This window comes from Patiria miniata, unplaced genomic scaffold, assembly GCF_015706575.1.
Source record: "Patiria miniata isolate m_02_andy unplaced genomic scaffold, ASM1570657v1 HiC_scaffold_29, whole genome shotgun sequence".
NCBI classification, from domain to species: Eukaryota; Metazoa; Echinodermata; class Asteroidea; order Valvatida; family Asterinidae; genus Patiria; species Patiria miniata.
The window spans coordinates 21,560,482-21,581,600 of NW_024037068.1; the positions used below are offsets into that span (position 1 = coordinate 21,560,482).

The window sequence follows — 21,119 nt, forward strand, 5'->3', positions numbered from 1 at the left end:
AGTCCGAATTTCATGTGACACTGCAAAAGTCTAGTTTCGGTAAAGTCATGACCGTGATACGTATGCATGAAAAATTACATATGTCACCCGACTCTGAAAACCTTGCTATAGCTTATATTTTGGGGCGGTCAGCGTGGTTTCACTACAGCATGCAGCGGTACATCTGTGGTCTGAAATATGCTGGCACCGTGTTCCAATCATTGAGGAATTTTGCATGTTCATTTTCTCCCAAAAGGTGAGTTTTGTTCCCCAAATTGTCTTCAACGAAGTCCTGATGATCGATAAAATGAAATTCAGCCTTTTCTTCTGATTCATGGCCCTGGAGGTGTTTGTATTAAAGGGAAGTTAAGTTCGAGAACCATTCCGTTACCAATTGACGCATGCGCATTATGGTCAATGACTATACTTGGTTGCAGAAAAAGTAATTGCGACCAGCTGGCGTTTTATCAACCGTTTAAAACCACGCACGTGACGGCCTCTCGACCAATAGGAATGGGTAAATGTCTAGTTATTGATGAATAATTATTAATAACATTTCCGCTATCGATTGTAATAACACGATCACTAAAACCCTAGCATTGCTATGAGTTTTATCTAGTAAATTTGAAGGCAACGTTAAAGAACAACTGGCAAAAACGGTAAGTTATATTAATGTTGAGGGATGTATATTTCTCTATAATTTAACTAAGTGTTTGGCTCTTTTTTTTTTTTTAAATCATGGCTTCGCTAATATTCTATTGCAGTCAAGACATTAAACATTATAATGTGTCGCCGGCGTAAACAACATATATGACCAATTTCAACCAAAAAATTAAAATAAATAAAAAATATGTTATGAAGCATGTGCATGTATTTTGGAAAACAACTTTTTTCTTAAATTTGCACTATGAACACAATATAAGACTTCTACGAATTACATGTTTTTTACAGTTTTAATGTCCACGTAAATTGCTATACATGTATGTGCGTCTATGAGCCTGTCTAGGGGCCAATTTCATGCAGCTGCTAAGCACAAAAAAATGCTCAGCACAAAAACATATGGTTAGTAAAAACAGGTTACCAGCCAAAAACTCCATGTGATGTTCATGCTTAGCAAACAACAGCTGAATACCAACCACAGGCAATACACATCACATGTAAATTTGGTTGGTAATCCTGTTTTTGCCTAGGCAAACTGTTCATGCTAAGCGAATTGTTGTGCTTAGCAGCTCCATGGAAATTGCCCTGGTTTTATACTCAGCGCGAAAGAGAATGCGATCGCGAATCACGTTGATGTCAAGACGTCAAATTTGGCGACGTCAAATTTATATTGACAATAGTGACGTAAATTGAAGGGGTTGAAGCACCCCAACCCCACTCGAGGTCTTCTTCGTCTCGCCTTATGCTCTTCCCTCTTAGAATTCGGGGAAGGCAAAATGAGCTTGTTGTTAAATCAAATTGAATACCCTCTACAACAGGGTGAGTAAAAAAAAAAAAAATAACGAAACCCAAATGTCGGTACCATTGTTTTAGTGAAGTTCTGCATGTATCACTTAAAACCTAGGAAATATAAGCCCAATTAATAAGCTTTCTTTTAGCACAAGAATCATTCAAATCACTCATGTGATTTTCAAGTTACGGAATGTAAAACGCATCCACCGTTTTAAAGTTCTGTCCACGGATCAATAAAAAAGTTTTTTTCAGCAAAACGAATACAAATCACATAGGGATGTGAGTGAATTGTTTTCGTTTTGCTGAAAGAACGCACACCCTTTTTTGTGACCGTGGACAGAAGTTTAAAACGGTGGTTGTGTTCAAAAAACTTGAAAAGTACATGAGTGATTTGAATGATTCTTGTACTAAAACAAAGCTTCTAATTTTGGCTTTTATATCCGAGATTTTAAACATGCTACATGCAAACTTCACTTAACCAGTAGTCCCGTCATTTGGGTTTCAATAAGTTTGACTCACCCTGTATTTTAGCGGTTGTTCATGAAATGATCCTGCCACTCTCTTCAGAACACATTTGCAGTCAGTTAAGACAGGAATTTGGATCTAGGGCAGTGGCAAGCAGTTAATTGCAAGGCATGTATATGTCAAAATCTGCGTCCTGATATGTATGGAAGCGAATGACATGGATCTCACGAGGCCCGCTAGTATCCCAATAGCGCAACATCGGATCGTGCCTACTATCGCGTCCTACCTTCATCTCGCAGTTGTTGTACGTCACCCAGAAGCGACTTGGGAACGTTTCGTCAGCTCCTAGTGTCCAAACATTAATATCGCTCCATGTAGAGCCATTCCAGAAAGCGAGTTCCAATTTATTTTCAAGCATCCCTGTACCGATCCAAATCAAAAGGAAAAACATTCATAAAAGTCATTTTGCTGAAGCCAGTGACTGTAAACCTGGACACTGTGGCCTTCCCAAGGCACTGTCATTAAGCTCGTCAGCACCGGGGAACCATACATGCAGGGCGAGGTAAAAGCTCTATGGAAGAATCAATCGGGGAAACCGATACTTACATTTTGAAATGACCCAATGAAAATAGACTATTTATTGGCCAAAAGGATCGAAATTAAGTGCATATCAATTCATTAAAGGGACATTACGTCCTGGAATGCGCCAAATTGGGCTACACTAAAACGCATTTTTAAACAAAATGATGTTAATTGGAAAGAGCGTTTAAAAGAAGGGTATAAATGTATATACAACCATAATCCCTTAAAAACCGGGTGTGTTTGTATTATTCTTGCGTAAACGACTTTAGTGGGTCAACAGTGTGACTCTCAAAAATTAAGCTGTTTGTGATAGTTGTGAATCCAGCCGCATAGTGTATCACATTCTGCGGACGTGCGAGAATCAACTTTTGAGCGTTGGTGCGACACACACACACACAACGTGTACAGGTACATGTTATGGACACGGCTGGAAGTACTTCAAAGGTATGGCTGAAAGGAAACTAACCTGATGTCTTACCGTTCCCGAGGGAAAAAAACACGTTTTTTTACATCGGACATGGCGCATATTTTGTGGCAAACGAATACGTCACTATACGTGTAAGTAAATATATAATGTTCGGCGATTTCAGGCCGTAGGCCTATTGCCCTTTGATATAAACAGTGACAGATCCAACATTTACGGAAAGGGGGAGGGGGAATGGAAAAAAAAACACGAACATACAAGCTGGCCATTCATTTGCTCATGAAGGTGAAAATGTTTCTCTTAAATAACCAGTTGGCAGCAAAAGAAACATGGAAAAAGACAAGACGTATACATTCTAAAACAAACCAAAAACTACAGCTATGTCTGTTCGATGAACGCAACAGACGGCTTTTTCGCATTTTACATTGAATTTGTTTTTGCATTTCATTTACTGCAAGAAGAAATAAAAATATGCGAAAAGCTTGAGAAATCTATTTAAAAACATCAGTTGATAATACCGTGACGTCACTTTAGGGTTTGCATATTTGTAATACTATTTACCTACCCACTAAGATCTATGACAATGTTACCCTTCCTTATGTGTTTAAACAAATTATATTTTGATGACGTCATGATGACGTCACACATATTTCGAATGTTTGTGCATATATCTATGACCTAACAAACCTAGTTCAAAAACAATTGTTAATGTAGTGTTTAATTTTTGAGATATGAAGATAATATAAAAAAAATGAAACAATTTTAACAATCAGATGATGACGTCAATGTTCATCTATATTACGTCCCTGACAATATTACACAGTTTCAACCCAATGGAACTTGTTCTAAATATATAGGACTTTAAGAATTGCATCTTTCAGACGATGTCATATGGCACGTGATAACGTCATCATGACATTCATCTTCGCAGAGCCTCTTTTTAAATGGTCTCTGATTGTGTAAATTTTATCAAGATCTGAACACGCAGAATGCCCAAAGTGCCATCTAGACAAATCGTGTACAAAGTCTTTGGGATTTGGGATAAAACAATTAAAGGTGGAGTATTATATACCATTAGCAGCTATCCAATAAGTAACTGACGAAATTATTGTTAAAAAGTATACTTGGTTTAAAGACAGTAATGACACTAAACTCCCTGTGATATTATTGATTCTGGCATGCTGTCATTTTGAAGCAAACAATAACAGAAGGTCATTTCCAAATATGGGAATTCCTTCTGTAGATAGAAAGATTTGAAAATGCCTCTTTAATATGACATCACATGACTAGTAATGACTTCAGCATAACGTAACTTCAATTTCCATCTGTAACACTTTACGGTATATACGTACCTACTAACCTACCAAGTAATAACCAAATTGGACCTTCAATTCTATAGATAAAGGCCTAACAAAACAAAACACATTTAATGTGACGCCACAAGGCATGTGGTGACATCATCCTGTCGTCACTTCCATTTTCATCTATCACACATCCCAGTCTGGCTACCGAGCAAGTTACAACCAAATCGGACATATAGTTTTATAACACCTCACCCACGGATTCTGAGTCTTGATTGGCCGAGAGCGAGTCACATGATACTTTCTATTTTTGCTATCTTTCTGTGCACGACCAAAAGTACTATACCATTAGCAACCAAAATACGATTTCCACGGCGCAGTATTTCTGCAAATGCATGCTGGTGTAGGCGTTGCGCGTAGCGCGTTTTGTTCCAAAGTTAGCGCGCCTCAGAGTTGGGTTTAAACATGTCGTTGAAGGGGTAGTTTGGAAGAAAGAATTTTCCACCAATTTTGTATTGGATTTGAATTTTATTTCAACTGTGTGAAGTAAAACTAGCCTCCCTCTGTGATCCATGGAACATTTTATTTTCCCTCGGTTTCGCCTCGGGAAAATAGAACGGCCATGGATCACCTCGGGAGGCCAGTTTTACTACACCACTCGAAGCATTCAATATTTGATAATATACAAATATTGAATGCTTCGAGTGGTGTAGTAAAACTAGCCTCCCGAGGTGATCCATGGACCATTCTATTTTCCCGAGGCGAAGCCGAGGGAAAATAGAATGGTCCATGGATCACCGAGGGAGGCTAGTTTTACTTCACCACGAGATAAAGCATTCAATATTTGTTTTATAACACTTCACCCACAGATTCTGCTTGATTTTAATATTTTACATTATTTAAATCTGAACACAGTTGAAATAAACTTCAATTTCAATACAAAATTGGTGGAAAATGTATTTCTCTCTTAAAAACTAACCCTTCACGAAATGTTTGAACCCAAGTCTGCGGCGCGCTCTCTTTGGAATAATACGCGCTACACACAACGCGCAACGCGCACACCAGCATGCATTTGCACACAAATACCGCGCCGTGGAAATAGTACTTTGGTTGCTAATGGTATAGTACTTTGGTTGCTATGCGCATAGTACTTTTGGCCGTGCACAGAAAGATAGCAAAATTAGAAAGTAACATGTGACTCGCTCTCGGCCAATCAAGACACAGAATCTGTGGGTGAGGTGTTATAATATTATTTAGCTGCCCACCACATGTCATGATGAAATCACCTTCCCTTATATGTGTTTTATTTGTTTTAATGGATTTTGATGAAGTCATCATGGAGCCACACACGTTTTTTTGCCCCTGTTTAATTATGTATGACCTAACCTATTACAGAAAGAATTTTGAACTTCATGATGTCAATGAACTTCATGATGTCAAAAATCCATATAAAATTATAACAAACCTCAATTTCCCCTGTAGCACACCCTGTTATGTGTACATACAAAGTTTCAACACAAATCGGCCTAGTAGTTCTGTGTATATAGGCCATTGAAAAAATGACGTCACATGATGACATCATCATGACGTCACTCTCGGGACACCACTTTTTTTGCTATAGGCACTATGCTTAACTTGGAATGATGTACGATACAGATGAATGCCCAAAGTGCACAAAATCTATAGGATTTGGAATAGAACAAATAGAAGAGGAAGAAGAAGGTGAAGATGAAAGAAAAAAAATCAGAACCCAAACAAAGGCTTTTTCGCATTTAGGGGAACAGGGAAAAAAATCTGGCCTTTTTCGCAAACAAATTGTGGGAAAGCCCCCAAAAAATCAAAAGAAAAGCAAAGGTTTTCTCACAAAGACGTTGTGGAAAAGCCACACACACGAAATCAAAATAAAAGAATAAGGTTTTTTCCGCAAAGAAGTTGCGGAAAAGCCAAATGCCTGCTAAGCCCCACTCTGGATCCACTACTGATAAATATACTTACTCATGTGGAAATGCTCTTTGCCATCCTCTAGCAACACATGAGCTTTAACAACAGATGACACTTCGAATTCCAGTCGCTCTACTGGTTGCATGAAACTCGCATTTTTCTGTAACTCAGGAAACTGCAGCTTCATCACGAGACAGGGTTCCGAATCTCCGTTGAACGGCTTGTCTGAATTAAAATGAAAATCAACAAGGCCAATTGAATACAAGTACCGCTTTTTCGTTTTGTGCATGGCGACAGCTAGTTTGACTGCCGCAATAAGAACACGGTCCGAAACTTTCATTTGTGGAAAAGGCTAGACACAAAGCGGCACAGTAAACATGTAAGAAGTTAACGAAACAGTCCTTTTTAGGACTACCGTTACTTCCAAAAGGATACGATTTAATGAATATTGTTGCCAAAAAAAATCCCAATAACAATGAATAAACGAGTAAAGAAAAATAGATTAAAACATTAAGGAAAGCTAAACTGCCCTCTCTCCAAATCCAATATATTCCTGACAAATGACAATTAAGACGGTGGACAGATTGAAAATCGGCGCCTATTTAGAATTGGCCATAACTCAATACATTTTAACTCAATAGATTTTGATCGTTCGTAAAAAGCGAATAAACTATATTTTCTGCAAATATTTCTTTAAGTTTCGAGGCTTTGTGTTGTAAAACTGTGAAAAAGTTAAGGGTTCTTGTTTTGTTTTGTTTGTTTGTTTTGACGCCCCGTAGATTTTGGTGTCTTATAACAGGTTGAACGATACCATTAAAGGATAAGAAGTTAACCAAACCCTTAAGGATAATGTCATGTTACTTATGAGTAATATTTTAAAATTCGTTATTACATAAAAAGATCCACGTGTTACAACACATAACAGGTATACCTCTATACATCGTGAAAGGTTGCGCCATTGGATGGCATTAAATTCCAGCCTACCTTCCTTGCAGACTCTAGCCGGCTCTGTCGAAGCGCTCTCCCAGCTCAGCAACACCGGGTCACGGCCGCTCTCCATCGCCGGGTACCATCCCGTGTCCAGGCCTCCAAGCTGAATCTGCCGGCATTGCGCTTGGTTTTTCTCCTTCACAACCGAGCGGTACTGCCCCGGGGCAATAGGATCGGGTTGTTGGCCTTTGTAACACACACGGGCACTGTCTATATAAAAAAAGTAAAACCAAAACAAATTTGCGAACAAATATATGTAGGCCTGAACGAGAAAATTATAACATCCGTAATGGGCGTCGCACGCGCATGGTTTGTCACTGTTTTCTGGAAAAGTGTTATACAGGTTTTCCCGAAGATTTTAAAACGTTTATTATTTCGAATATTCAAATTCGTCCATCAACACTGAGTTAGTGCTTTTCCAATGTTTAATTTCGTCTTTTGTCCGATAACTTCAAATTCATTTCAAGCAAATTCAAACAATGAACACACGTTTTCGTCAAGGAGAGTCGATTTCGTCTTGTCTACGCCAAACTTGTTATTCAGAAATCAAATTCGTCTAATTGATTGATAAAACGACGAATTCGATCTCCGGATGTTGTCATTCGGCAACAATTTAGACGAACTTGAACTGTAATGACGAATATTCTTGACCCGGTAACTAAAGAGAGTGACCAAACTTTGAAATTGAATGGTAAATGACTAAATTGGTTTTGGTAAAAGCGTGTGAAATTTTCCATGTAGGAAATGGAATGTACGAGCTGGTGAATTTGAACGAAAAGTCTTTTATTAAAATAGCCGGAAAAAAACCTATATTTTACAAATATTAAGTGGCTCAGAGTGGTATGGGAGGAACATCATCGCAAGCTAAAATCTGGACTTTCCTATTTCACGTGGCAAAGCCGAGTGAAATGGAAAAAAAATCGGATTTTACCGAGCGATGATATAAAGTTAAAATGAATTTCTGTTCGCTATATACGAAATTGGTTGAAAATGTATTTCTCTCTTTCAAACCACCCCTTCACGAAATGTTTGAACCCAAATCTGTAGTTACTAGTTCTTGGGAACAATACGCGCTACGCGCAACGCTCAACACGCACACCAGGATGCATCTATCTGCACATAAATACCGCGCCATGAAACATGGACGATCCTCAATTCCATTCACCATGGGCGAAAAAGAATTTGTGAGCCCCGGCGTGAATGGGGTTACGCAGGCCCGGATTACCCAATAGGCACAGTAAGCACTGTGCCTTGGCCCTACGAAAAAATTGGGGCCTACGAAAAATTTGAGGGCCTACGAAAAATTCGGGGAGGCCCTATAATACCGCAGTGTGGCATAAAACACGCACACACACACACGCACACCCACATTTTTAAAAAAGTTTGAGGGTCTCTCAGAATTTTCGATTTTACCAATTGACGCTGTACAGCATGGGCGTCGATCGGTGGGGGGGGGGGGGGGGGGGGGGTGGGGGGTGGCTGATGTCGTTCTCCAACGATTTTCGTCCCTGAATAATGTAGCCTATATTTGATTCAATAGCTCAGAACAGCTGATTTAATGACCCCAAACTCGAAAAGATTTTTAAATGATTATCTTGTGCTAAAACTTTGGCAGTCGTCAGAAATTGCTTCAGATCGCACCACAGGGCGCCTAGAATCCATTTTTTTTCAGGGGGCCCTTAAACGGGCTCCGAACCCCGCGCCGTTCAGGCTTCACATTCGCATAATTAGTACTGATCAAGATACACATGTATGTTCCACCCCCACTTTGAGAAGCGAATGACGCCCTCAAGAATTGATGCCAACAGGCTGTTAGAGCTAGGACCTATACCAGTTTGGCATGGCATGATGTGTACAACTCCCCCCCCCCCCCCCCCGCCCAACAAAAGTGTGTTCTGGATCCGTCCTTGTACCCCCACTCCCAATAGGCCTAATCTATTTAGCCACAGATTTGTATGTGTGTTTTTTTTTTAGACAGGGGCATTTTCCAGTTCTTATTACTTGCTTATCTAGTGTATCCAACTCCAGGCGTTGATTAATCATAACATGGTTTCGCACCACTCTTTTTGACCGCGGGGATGGGCTATTGAATCATCCCCAACTTTTTTGTGATGAGAAAAAAAATAGGATTTTGAGGAATTTTCCGAACGTCCCAGCAACTAAAATGTATTCAATAGCACTGGAAAGTGGAGAAGTACAAAAGCTTTTAAAAATGTAAGCGCGAGTATACATAATTGATAAAGAGCGTCCGAGTATAATGTGGTGTCCAGCCCCCCCCCCCCCTTTTCGAATGTCCACGGCCGGGCAATTCGGACGTTTCATGTGCCACCAAGAGTTTGCCAGCTCATTTTTTCCAGTGCATTGTGGGTGTGGGAGATGGTCGACAAATTCGCAGCGCGGGACATTTGAAATTGCTATTTTTTTTCTTCCGGTCAGTAGTTTCGTAAGCTTATTATTCGAGTATAAATTTGCCTTTTTCTTTTCTTTGTTTCAATATGGTGTTTTTAGTAAGGCGGCAGAACGCTATACCCGAATGTATAACCACTTAGCTAAAGTTGACTAATGACAATCATTCAAATGTGCCTTGTTTTGTCGACCGTTGTTTGAAAAAAAAAACTGACCCTTCATGGCAAATTCTTTGTGGCGCACTGCATTGTGACCCGCCCAAATTTTATGATTTTGGTCATCCAGATTTACGCCACTGGCCGACATTGCACTCGCGTGGTCACGATTCTAATCATGTCACCGGCTAACGTTAATTGTGACATTGTATTATAATGGCATCATTCCCTAGACTTAGCGTAAGTACAAGAAAAGATGAATTTTCCCAAGCTAGGGAGCTGAATAAGAAGCAGACAAACAAAATTCCCTCGTAAAAATGTGTAAACGGGTCAGTAGTTTGATATATACCGAGGTAAGGGAAACTTGCTAGAATTTCTCTCAATCATAGCGACAGGTTAGTGCCGGCCGAAAGACGCGACGCGAAACATTGATTGATGAGACAGAATAAGGACGAGCTTGGTAAGGTTAATTGCTCGTAGTGACTCTAAAAAGTCAACGCTCAGTACATAAGAATGATTGTAGAAAAGAGTTACGTAACAGCATTCGTGCGTATATCACGATGCTGATGCATCTTTCGTGCGGCTATGAAACACAAAGTAACTCTCCCACTGCAGAATAAGGATTATGTTTTAAACGCAAAGAGAAAAGCACCTTCGGAAACAGCCTAGTTGTTAAGCTGTCTGACAGCGGACCCAGGGTTAGGAGTTCGAACCCGCTTTGTGTCATTTTTTTTTGGTTTTGGATGCCCGCAGTTCTGTCATTTAAGAGTATTAATTTCCCGTCGTCATTTACCAACAGCAGTTAGCTCGATCGGTCGGTAAGCTGATTCACAAGTTGGGACTGTCTGCGAAGTCCAGGTTGGCATCTGCGTATAGGTACGGGGTTCTTTTGCTGACTCGGCAGCAAGGCTTAGGGTGCCACCTCGTTTCCTCCCTTTATGGTGCTTGACTCTCGAGTTATATGGATGGACAGGGAAGGAGGTGTGGTGGGCCGGGTACCGAGTCCCGGAAGAGTTCTATATGGAAGTCGGTAAGGGGCTCATTGAGTTAGAGTCATAAGTCCGACTCCTAAAGACTTGGCCATCCCTTTTTGTTTTATTTTCTTTCTTTTCTATCGGAGGACAATTGCAAGAATTATTAATGTTTTATATTGAGAGCTTGTACTGAGAAATCGTTCGAAATTAAGTTTAAAAATTGTTCGAATATACAAAATTCAATCCAGCTATAATGTTTTAGTTTCATTGTCGCAAACTGCATGTAGGCCTACATGCTCAGTACCTTTGCATATACCTTCTTCAGGCCTGTCCCCTGATCCAAGACTACAGGGGGGGGGGTCTTTAAATCCTATTATGGAATTGTTTTATATTTTTATACTTTTTATAACAATTACAAGAATACATAACGCAAATAGACAAATACTGAGAACCAAAATAATAAAACACTAAGACTCCGTAAAATTAAAAGCCACTTAGTTAAAAAAAAAAGGATGCCTCCATTACAGTAAGAGAATGTTGCACTAAAAAATCATTAAAATACTAAAACCCAAAAAAATACGAAAATATGAAGAAAAAAAATATGAATAAAAAACCGAAACAAAATCATACCAGGACCACCCAAAAAGACACAAAACACATAAAAACATTGAAGTGAATGAACATTTCAGGAAGTTGGCTGGGAAAACCTATACTTAAAACAAAAACCCTTTTTTTTTGCTGTAACAAAATATGTATAACTTACCCATTGAAGCAAATGCGGCAGCAAGTACCACAGCCAGTAGCCCTAGAATTCCTGTCCGCATTTTGACGGGAATTCGCAAATAGACAACCATACAAAAATGTGCACTACATGCAACAACGTAATGGTGAAACCCAGCCACACCAAACCATAGCCGACTCTTAAATGCCTGTTTAAGTATTACGTTGGTGTTCTTGCAGATAAAGTAATTATGTTCTCTTCGCACTGAACGAGTGGCCTATGTTTATCACATGTGTTTACACGCGATACCATGGCAACCATTGTTGAAATCATGGGTGGAAAATATTCGCCCAGCACCAATTTCGAAACAAACAATCTTCATTTGGCGTGAAATGGCGTTGCCATAGCAAATGTGGCCATGCCGAAAAAGAGAGGCATACATCATACATAATTACCAAGATCTGTGCAATACAGAGTCCCCAAAGGGACATTTAATATTTGTTTTTAATTTCTGCGCATGAAATATATCTCGTGCGCAACAGATATTTCTTTTGGAGAGTTGCAGGCTACGTGCCAATTATCCAGGTTCATCGCTTGGGGGTGGGGGGGGGGGGGGGTGGGGGAGGAAGAGGGCAGCCCCTTGCAAGCAATTTCCCCTCTGCAAAAAAACCATGAGCATCAAAATATTATATAAATTATATATCTGCTACTGCGGCCTGCTAATTCCCGAAGCTGTTGACTGGGATCCAGCTACCCAAGGCCTGTCCCCACCATCCAAACCACTCCACACACTTTCGTGTTCCCCACCCCCTCAAAATATGGGGAAGCCAAAAATAATTATTGTAAAAACGCCTTGCCCCCTTCAGCAAACGAGGCCTCCTTAATTTCCCCCTGCAAATTGGACCCCAGTTATGTCACTGCAGCCCGGCCGTTTTGCTTGGGCTTTCGCCAGACCACGTCCAAATGTTAAAAAAGGCAATTAATAATCTTGCAAGTCCCAAAACGTTCAAATCATCCAATACTCTGCATAATTATCACTAATTTAATTACTGGAAAACAAAATTTCAAGTAACAGTCCGTCACGACTTTTGATGCAGCTCCATCAAAAGACGGTATAGCTACGCTGCTACTACTATAGGTTTTCCCAGCTATTTTAAAGCATTTTTCTTTCGAATTTACCGATTCTTATATACAAATCCGTCCAGAAACATCGATTTAGTGCACTTCCAATGTTTAATTTCGTCTTTTGTCAGACAATTTTGAATTCAGTTCAAGCAAATTCAAACGATGCGCACACGTTTTCGACCCGGAGTATTCGATTTCGTCTCGTCAACGCCGAACCGTGTAATTCAGAAATCGAATTCGTCTAATTGATTTATAAGAGACGAATTGGTTCTCTGTCATTGGGCAACAGCTTAGACGAATTTGATCCGTAATGACGAATGTTCTCAACCCGGTGACTGAAGAGGATGGCCAAACTTTGAAATTGAATGGTTAATGACTAAATTGGTTTTGTTAAAAGCGTGTGAACATTTTCGTGGACAAAATTAAATGATTGAGTTGGTGAATTTGAATGAATGATCTTTTAAAATAGCTGGGAAAAGTACCACTACATGTAAATTACCCTTCCTCTTGTCCTACAAAATTACAGCCTATACGTATTGTTTGGCTGTGTACGCCGCACTTAATGTATACAGTGAAAACTAAGTATACAATTGTATACAATGTATACTATCTGAACACACAGTGACATCTCGCTGTTATTGAAGAAGCGCTATCATTTGGAATGCGATGCTTTGTATTCTGAAAACTCCCAAAGAGATGATAAAAGGTTGAAAGATCATGAAAAGGCTCATAATTGTTTGGCCTGTGTGAGTTCCTATCTTCCTCAGTACATGACGAAACCCGAGGTTATTTTATTACAAGCTTGATTCGTGTCTATGTCATGTCGTAATGCTACCAGGACTGCACATTCATTCAATCAGCAGGGGAAAATGTTTACATTTCCCGTTCCAAGTTGGCCATTCACACGGGGAGTCCATAACATTAGTACAGTTTGTCAAACTTGCTTTGAATGATCATTCGCCTTTCAGTAGGAGGAGATAGTTGTGATTAAGGAGAAATCTAAAATAAAATTTCCTAAAATGATAATTCACTTTTGAAAATCTGTCTTTCTTTTTCGTCTGATTTTGAATGCACGTTTTTTAATCCCATTTTAATTCAACGAAAAGTTTAATCGTTTTCATTGTCCGTGCATTCAATTTTGAGAAACAGACGGCCAATTACGTTACCTGTGCATTACCTTTTCGCGCAGAGTTCTGGCATACAATTTCGTGAATGTGCAATCAAAAGTACGTTTTTCTCATTCAAAATAGCATATTGCATCACATAGCATTAAGCTATAGTGAAATAGAATGACCAATGTTTGAAATTGCCCTCTGAAAGCGAAAAGGAAGTTTTGCAAACGAATCTGAATGAGCATAAGCGAAATGTGCTGCTCATTCACTTAATTGATTGAACTGAAAGGGAATTGAATGCTCTGGTAGCGAAAATGAGACGCGTTTTCTGGTAGCGAAAATGAAACGCGTTTTCTAAAGAGAGATTCTCAAATTCGCATGAAAATGAATGACCGATTTTCAGAAGTGAATGAACATTTTAGGAAATTGGCCGGGAAAACCTGTATTAGGTCTATTCCCAAAGAGCAGGGACGTTTTTTTTCTCTGGTATACGTTTTTTTTTTTTTGGGGGGGGTGTAGGGAGGGGGAGGGATCGAGGGAGGCTGGACCTTTTCTAGACACTTTGATGTTTGCCATACCTGCCGGAAGCCAATTCTACATCGGCTTTTGAATTGACAAGCTATGAACATATTTTGTTCGCGATTTGTTTTGCTGTTAATTGTAGTATTATTTGATCCCGTGTGGAATTGGGGGTTCCGGGATCTATATCGACAAAGACTGTCCTGATGCAAATGATGTACTCAGTAGACACAGGTTACTGTTGATTTCATGAAAGATTCATTAGCAGTAGTATTTTATTCTTGACGACACTCTGTTATCAATTAGGGCATTAGCAGTAGTATTTTATTCTTGACGACACTCTGTTTTTAATTAGGAGAATTAGAAAATTTCGGATTCCGGATTCCAGTCAGATTAGTTGTGGTTATTGTTTCTCCCCCCAATCATTCGCGCTGATTGTTAGTGTACGATTCCCCGGCTACTCGGACGCCATCTTTCTCCACACTAACCCCCAAAACGACAACTGTATGCACGACCCTACGAGACGCACACTCCCATTGTCTAAAGCTGACCCGAGGTCACCACTTTCTAGGCCCCAGATACAGTGCGCTATATTTAGAATATCATGCGCATATTGTGTACCGTCACAGTAGCAGTGATACTAGCCCCCTCTCGTGATTAATCATGAATCTTAATCAAAGCAAAATTACACTTTTATTCATTCTCCTACACTGTTTTTCAAGTACAAGTGAAAATCTGCTTTAACTAGTGTGAGAACATCCGCGATTGGCGATTGGCGTTTTCTTTTCTTTTTCGGGGGGGGGGGGGGGGAGGGGGGGGGGAATAAAAACAAAGATTTATGGAGTGCCCAGGCCTCGTGGTATGGGACATTGAATTCGTGGTATGCGGGCAATTCTGCAGGTTGTCCTTGGGCAAGGCACTTCGTCACTCATTGCTTCTCTCCACTCAGAAGTAAATGGGTACCTGTGAAGGCAGAGATGGTGATTTTTTATTGAAATGCCAGCATCGAAAGAAAAAACCGCTTGATAAGAGGGAAACACCCTCTTTGAACAGGAGAGAACCGATGCACAACTCTTCTCACGTATATGGAATGTGTGCAACGATGTCCTGCGCAAATCTGCATTAAAAAGATATGAAGGCTTTGCCAATAAACTGAATAGATAGCTAAGGCGTTAACCTGAGGATATTTCAATGCAATTTTCCACACTTGTGTGCAGTTTAGGTGTCAGGATTCCTCGTGTGCTCTAAACGAAAGCCACGATTTTGTCCCGAACCATCGTGTCGTTACGGTTAGGCATGTCATGCCCTTGCCATGGTTTAGGAGGCCATAGTTAAAAATCACCATATGCTTCATTGAGTACAATGAATGTGCAAGCTCCGTCGAATATCGGTAAAGCCTAATTTAATGCGCTTAAAAATGTCAGATTATGCATACAAGTATTTTTTGCTGAAGATTTAAAATGTAAATTTGAAATTTGAAATTCCAATCTCAAATTTACAAAATTATAATATAAAATTGAAATGCACAAAATAAAATTTAAAGGTAAAATGTATAATGTATTATTTAAAATCATTTGATGATTTGGTTAGAGGGTCGTTTTACAGATGGCTTTGAGAACGTGCAAATTCGGCGTTTGGCCTTAGGAACCAAATATTTATAATTAATAGGTTTAACACAAGAGCGAATAATTCATGGTTTCGTACTGAGCAGAGAATTTCCCGTCTGATGACCACAACGCCTACCGGTGTTGTCAAAGGAAAAAAACAATCACCCGTCCTGTGTTGTGGAGTTGCATTCAATGACCGGAACCAACGAACGGCGCACGACCGACCAATCCTCGGAAAGAACCTCGTGTGTCTAGTGTAAGCAAAACTTCTTGAAGTATTTAAGTAAGTAATATGGCTAGTATGGATCCCATCAATGCTTTGAATTAACAGGGGTGGAATAATGAGAGGCATTTCGTAACACTTCGTCGAAGGTATATTCTGGGCTAGTCATCGTGTAGTGTTCAGCATCATTGTTTAGGTTTTCCCGGCTATTTTAAAAGATTTTTACACTCAAATTCACCACTCCGTCATTCAATTTCGTCCACGATCAATTGCACCGGCTTTTAACAAAACCAATTTAGTTATTTTCCATTCAATTATAAAGTTTGGTTACCCTCTTCAGTCACCGGGTAGAGAATGTTCGTCATTGCAGATCAAATTCGTCTAAGCTGTTGCCGAATGGCAGCATGCATGCAGAGATCGAATTTGTCTTATGTAAATCAACTAGACAAATTTGATTTCTGAATAACACGATTCGGTGTATAGACGAGACAAAATCGAATACTCCGGGTCGAAAACGTCTGCTCATTTGTTGGGCCTTAAATTGAAATTGTCTGGCAAAAGACGAAATTGAACTTTGGAAGTGCACTAATTCGATATTGCTGGACGAATTTGAATATAAGAATCGGTGAATTCGAACAAAAAAATGTTTTAAAATAGCCAAGAAAACCTATAGAATTTATACATTTACTGCATATACATGAATAGTCAATGAATTGATTTATTGTTTCTTAATATTTGACACAGATGTTGAAACAAAACCGGGAATTCAAACCTCCATTTATGACGGGTTAGATGACCATTATGAAAATAGCTGACTCAAGCAATAAAAAACACGATCCACATCAACTCAACACGGCTATATTTATCTGAGAATCGTCAAAACTACAGACATTTCAGTAAATTACATATATTAGGCCGATTTCGAAACGGATTTAAATCAAGGATCTAACGAAAGAATTTGATGGAAACCTTGGGTCGTATCTTTTTTTCTTTCAGCCTTCTAAGTACACGGAGAACAAGAAATCACGTTCAGCAATATGACAGAAAACTTTATTACTGTATTGCAGTGCTGTCTTAGTGGCGTCTGTGCAGTGGCTACAGTAGAAAATCTCCTTGTGATTGCAGTGTTTGCTGGCACCAAAAAGCTCCGCATGAAGTTCTACGCTTTCATCCTCAACCTGGCCTTGGCTGACCTCGTGTTTGCCATAGCAGCAATGTTAGGCACATGGATCAAGACACCGGTTATCAGTGCTTGTATTAATGCAACTTTCGCGGTTTCAATATTGACTATTCTTGCCGCTGCCATCAATCGCTACCTGGCCCTCTCCCTTATGCCACCGGCTCGCTACGATTCACTGGTCACTGGGTGTCGTCTAGTCGGAGTCTGTATCGTTTTGTGGTGCCTAGGCCTCGGCTTTTGCTTACTTACGTCTGACGCGGTCATCAAAGCAGTATTAAACGGAGTACAGTACGTTGGATTATCACTGGCTGTGTGCATTGTTTGGGTTATCACTGCACTTGTTTATTTCCTGGCTTTCCGTAAGATCAAACAGTATACTCCACCTCTTGCATCCGCGGCGGCAGGCACCAGTGCCAACGCCGAGCGAGATCAAACCCGAGTCCAGCAGACTCGTCGTTTACTGGTCGTGTTTGTTCTCATTCTGGCTGTGTCATTCATTTCGTGGGTGCCTATTAGCCTGCTGAGGGTGATTCGCTTTTTCGATCGACCGTTTGGGCAAAGTGATAACTTTCAGGTGTACATTTGGGGAAGTCGCCTACTCTACACTCTCTCTACCGCGATCAATCCGTTGGTATACTGGTGGCGATTGGATAGTTTTAGGGAGAGATTTCATTCCTTGTTCTGTCGTTGTGTCAGCAAGGCAAAACCTAGCGAAATTGAAGCTGACCTGACTACTAATGACAAAACAATTGCTGAATCTGGTTTGTAAACGTTCAGGCATGTTATACCGAAAGGCATTTTAAGCTTGCCAAATCTGGGGGAAAAAAATTGGTGTCTTTCTATTTTTAAAATGGTTTTTGTCAGTAATACTAAGACTTCATAATATTTTGATTGTGCAGCCTATGGCTTTTTGATGACAGATATGTTAATTCATTTGAAAATACCCTTTTTGTTGCGTTTAATTTAATCTGAATAAACTTTTGTTAATTATTCATGAACATAAATTATTTGATTTATCGTTTTGTTAATGTAGAATAATTAGTTTATGGTTGTTCGAGTAGAACCATAGAAAGGGCATGGCTTTGTGGTGACAGATACTATCATTTTGTAAGTAATCTTTTCGTTGCCTTTAAGAAATTAAACCAAATTGAATTTTGAACGAATTGATGAACACAACTTGAAGAATGATTGTCGGTGACAGATATGATCATTCTTTTGAAAATAATCTTTTTGTTTCCATTAAATAAATCCAACTACTAGGTTTTAACATAGCATTAAAGCATTTCGTCTTTTTAATGTAAACGTCATTTTGCTTCTTTGTAATTGATTTGGAACATATTATACGGACATGGGTTTTCATTGCTTATAATTAAAATTTAAAAACTAAATACAAATGTATCTGCTGCACTTATAGGCATGTTATGTGAGCAATTCTCGAAATCTGTTAAGTAATTAATACTTTGTCAATCGAATGTTGGATTTGCAAGTGTTCGAATTAGAAAAAAAATAGGTTGGTTGGCCCACCGTGTTGCACAGATTTCAAATACTGACATGCGATATTTATTCTGACTTGATCAATAGTTGTAAAGGGCGTTTTATGATAATGTGTACAACTTTTTAATTTACGATGTACGTTATCGTTTTAAAATTGAAGAAGAACTATTGGTAAGAACACATTTTTCTCATTTTTACTTCACACAATATACAATGCACTAGCCAAATATTGTATATAATAGTGATGTCTCCGTGATATTAATTACAGTCATCTAGCCTTAAGAGCAGTGGACAACATTTGCATAAATGAAAAAACACAAAATACAAATTGTCAAATTATTATGATATAATATAGCCGAGCGGTTAGAGCGCGGAGCTACGAAGTGGAAGGTTGGCGTTTCGAATCCCATTCCATCCCAAAAACTGGAAAACTCTCTCTGACGACCTAATAGTATGGGTACTGGATTCGTTCAAGAAAGGTAAGACAGCGAAGGGAGAGGACTTGGCCCCGCCACTCATATGCTGCGCCCAAGACAAAGTGGACTTCTAATATCCGGATCCCACTCTATCTACTGTTACCTTTACCTTATCTTGCTATATTTGTAGGTATGTAATAGTAGCAAGCATCCTATGAAATCTTGAAATTAGTTTGGATAAGAAGAGGTATTTTGTATAATTTCCAAAGATCGCCCAGCACAATTTAAAATTTACACTCGTTTGAATTTTTTGTAAGTATTACATTTGTTCAGGGGCACAGTCTGCATTTTGCCCTGTAACTATACCATAATTACAGACACTAAAGTATGGCCTGTCGCTCATGAGTTATTTCAGATAAATTCAGCAAGCCGCACCGTGACGATTGAAACGATCTGTGTTCTGTTTCCTTGTTTAACTGGTTCCAATGGATATGTTATACAAATTTTACCAGCCCCATGCATAAAATTACCACAGATGTAAAAGTTAGATTACAATATTGTACAATCGAGTAAAATATACCTCGTACAAATAGGTATCAAGGCTCTAAGTGACACACTCACATGAAGATAATAAAATAATGTCTTCATGAATTATTTTAATTGGTGTGATACTGTACCTTATTTGACAAACTACTCAAGTACGCACGTTTACAGTAAACTGTGCTAAAAAAGGGAAACAGCCTACGTACTGTTTTAGTGCTCTGCTAATAAAAGATCGGTTTCAAATTAGATTTATGTACGTACCAGAGTGTACAATCCTACAATTTGAGTTGTATAGTCTAAAGCTAACCAGGCTACAATATTAAGACATTTGATGTATTCAGCCTGTAGCCGCTACATGTATATGAATTTTTATCAAATAAGGTTAATCATATTTTGTCGGATTTGGCACATAATACACACAATATGCAGATTTTCGGGTCAAGGGCGGATCCAGAACACAATTGTTTTTTTTTGGGGGGGGGGCAAAAAAGTTGTGGTCCCCAAAAAATGGATCCAAATAATTCCGGCGTGCATGGGGTTCGGGGCCCGCTTTTTTTTTGGGGGGGGGCGGATTATACAGGGTGGGTAAAAAAAAACCCCGAAATCCAAATTTCGCGACTATTGTTTTAATGAAGTTCTTACTATAATTCGCGTCTTTATTAACAAAACAAGACAAGTGTAAAGAAAACTTAGGTCATTAATGTCACAATCACAAGATTCATTGAATAGCAAAGTGAGAAGACAGTAAGGCAAGGCAATAGAACTGGAACCCCATTATTTAAGAGGAAAACCGTTAATCGATTAAAGATAAACAATTCAATGAACGAAACATTAACCCTGAGGGAACTGGAACTGGTCATGAAAGAAGATCAGAAGAAACGACAGAGGTATCATCCACTCTGTCGATCCTGACTAAATGTATACATGTATTTGGAGCAAAATATTACACAAGAAAATAATATTCGATTAAAGATAAACAATACAATGAGTTATGTCACGGACAGGATTGGCGTATTTACTGCACTTATAAGAATAGCACTTTGTAAATCTAGGATATAAAAGCCCAGTTCATAATCTTTCTTTTAGTACAGGAATCATTCGAATCACCTGTGTACTTTTTAAGTTACGGAATACACAAAAAGGCGTGCGTTCTTTCAGCAAAAAGAAAACGACTCCCACACATCCCTATGTGATTTGTTTTCGTTTTGCTGAAAAAAAGACTTCCCTTTTTGTGATACGTGGACAGAACCGTAAAACGGCGGTTGTGTTTAAAACTACGTAACATGAAAAGTACATGAGTGATATGAATGATTCTTGTACTAAAAGAAAGCTTATGAATTGACCTTTTATATGCGAGATTGTGAAAGTGCTACACTTATAACTTTACTAAAACCATGGTCCCGACATTTGGGTTTCGTTTCTTTGGACTTTCCCTTTAGATGCTCTGTTGTGCGATCTGAGTCAATATCTGACCAATTTAACCATTTTTTTTGGGGGGGGGAGTGGGGTA

At 39.2% G+C, this 21,119-nt stretch overlaps 1 protein-coding gene across 1 annotated transcript; it reads left to right on the plus strand.

Annotated features, from left to right (window-relative positions):
* Nucleotides 1–15,917: 15,917 nt before the first annotated feature.
* Nucleotides 15,918–19,834, plus strand: LOC119736213 (adenosine receptor A2b-like). The gene is made up of 2 exons (XM_038210245.1): nucleotides 15,918–16,036; nucleotides 16,973–19,834. Exon 2 carries the CDS (start codon nucleotides 17,014–17,016, stop codon nucleotides 17,923–17,925), a length of 912 nt encoding a protein of 303 aa, XP_038066173.1. The 5' UTR covers nucleotides 15,918–16,036; nucleotides 16,973–17,013; the 3' UTR covers nucleotides 17,926–19,834.
* The last annotated feature ends 1,285 nt before the right edge of the window (nucleotides 19,835–21,119 follow it).

What these genes read in the sequence shown, in the direction of transcription:
- LOC119736213 (XM_038210245.1), top strand. Translation starts at nt 17,014, where the DNA reads ATGACAGAAAACTTTATTACTGTATTGCAGTGCTGTCTTAGTGGCGTC.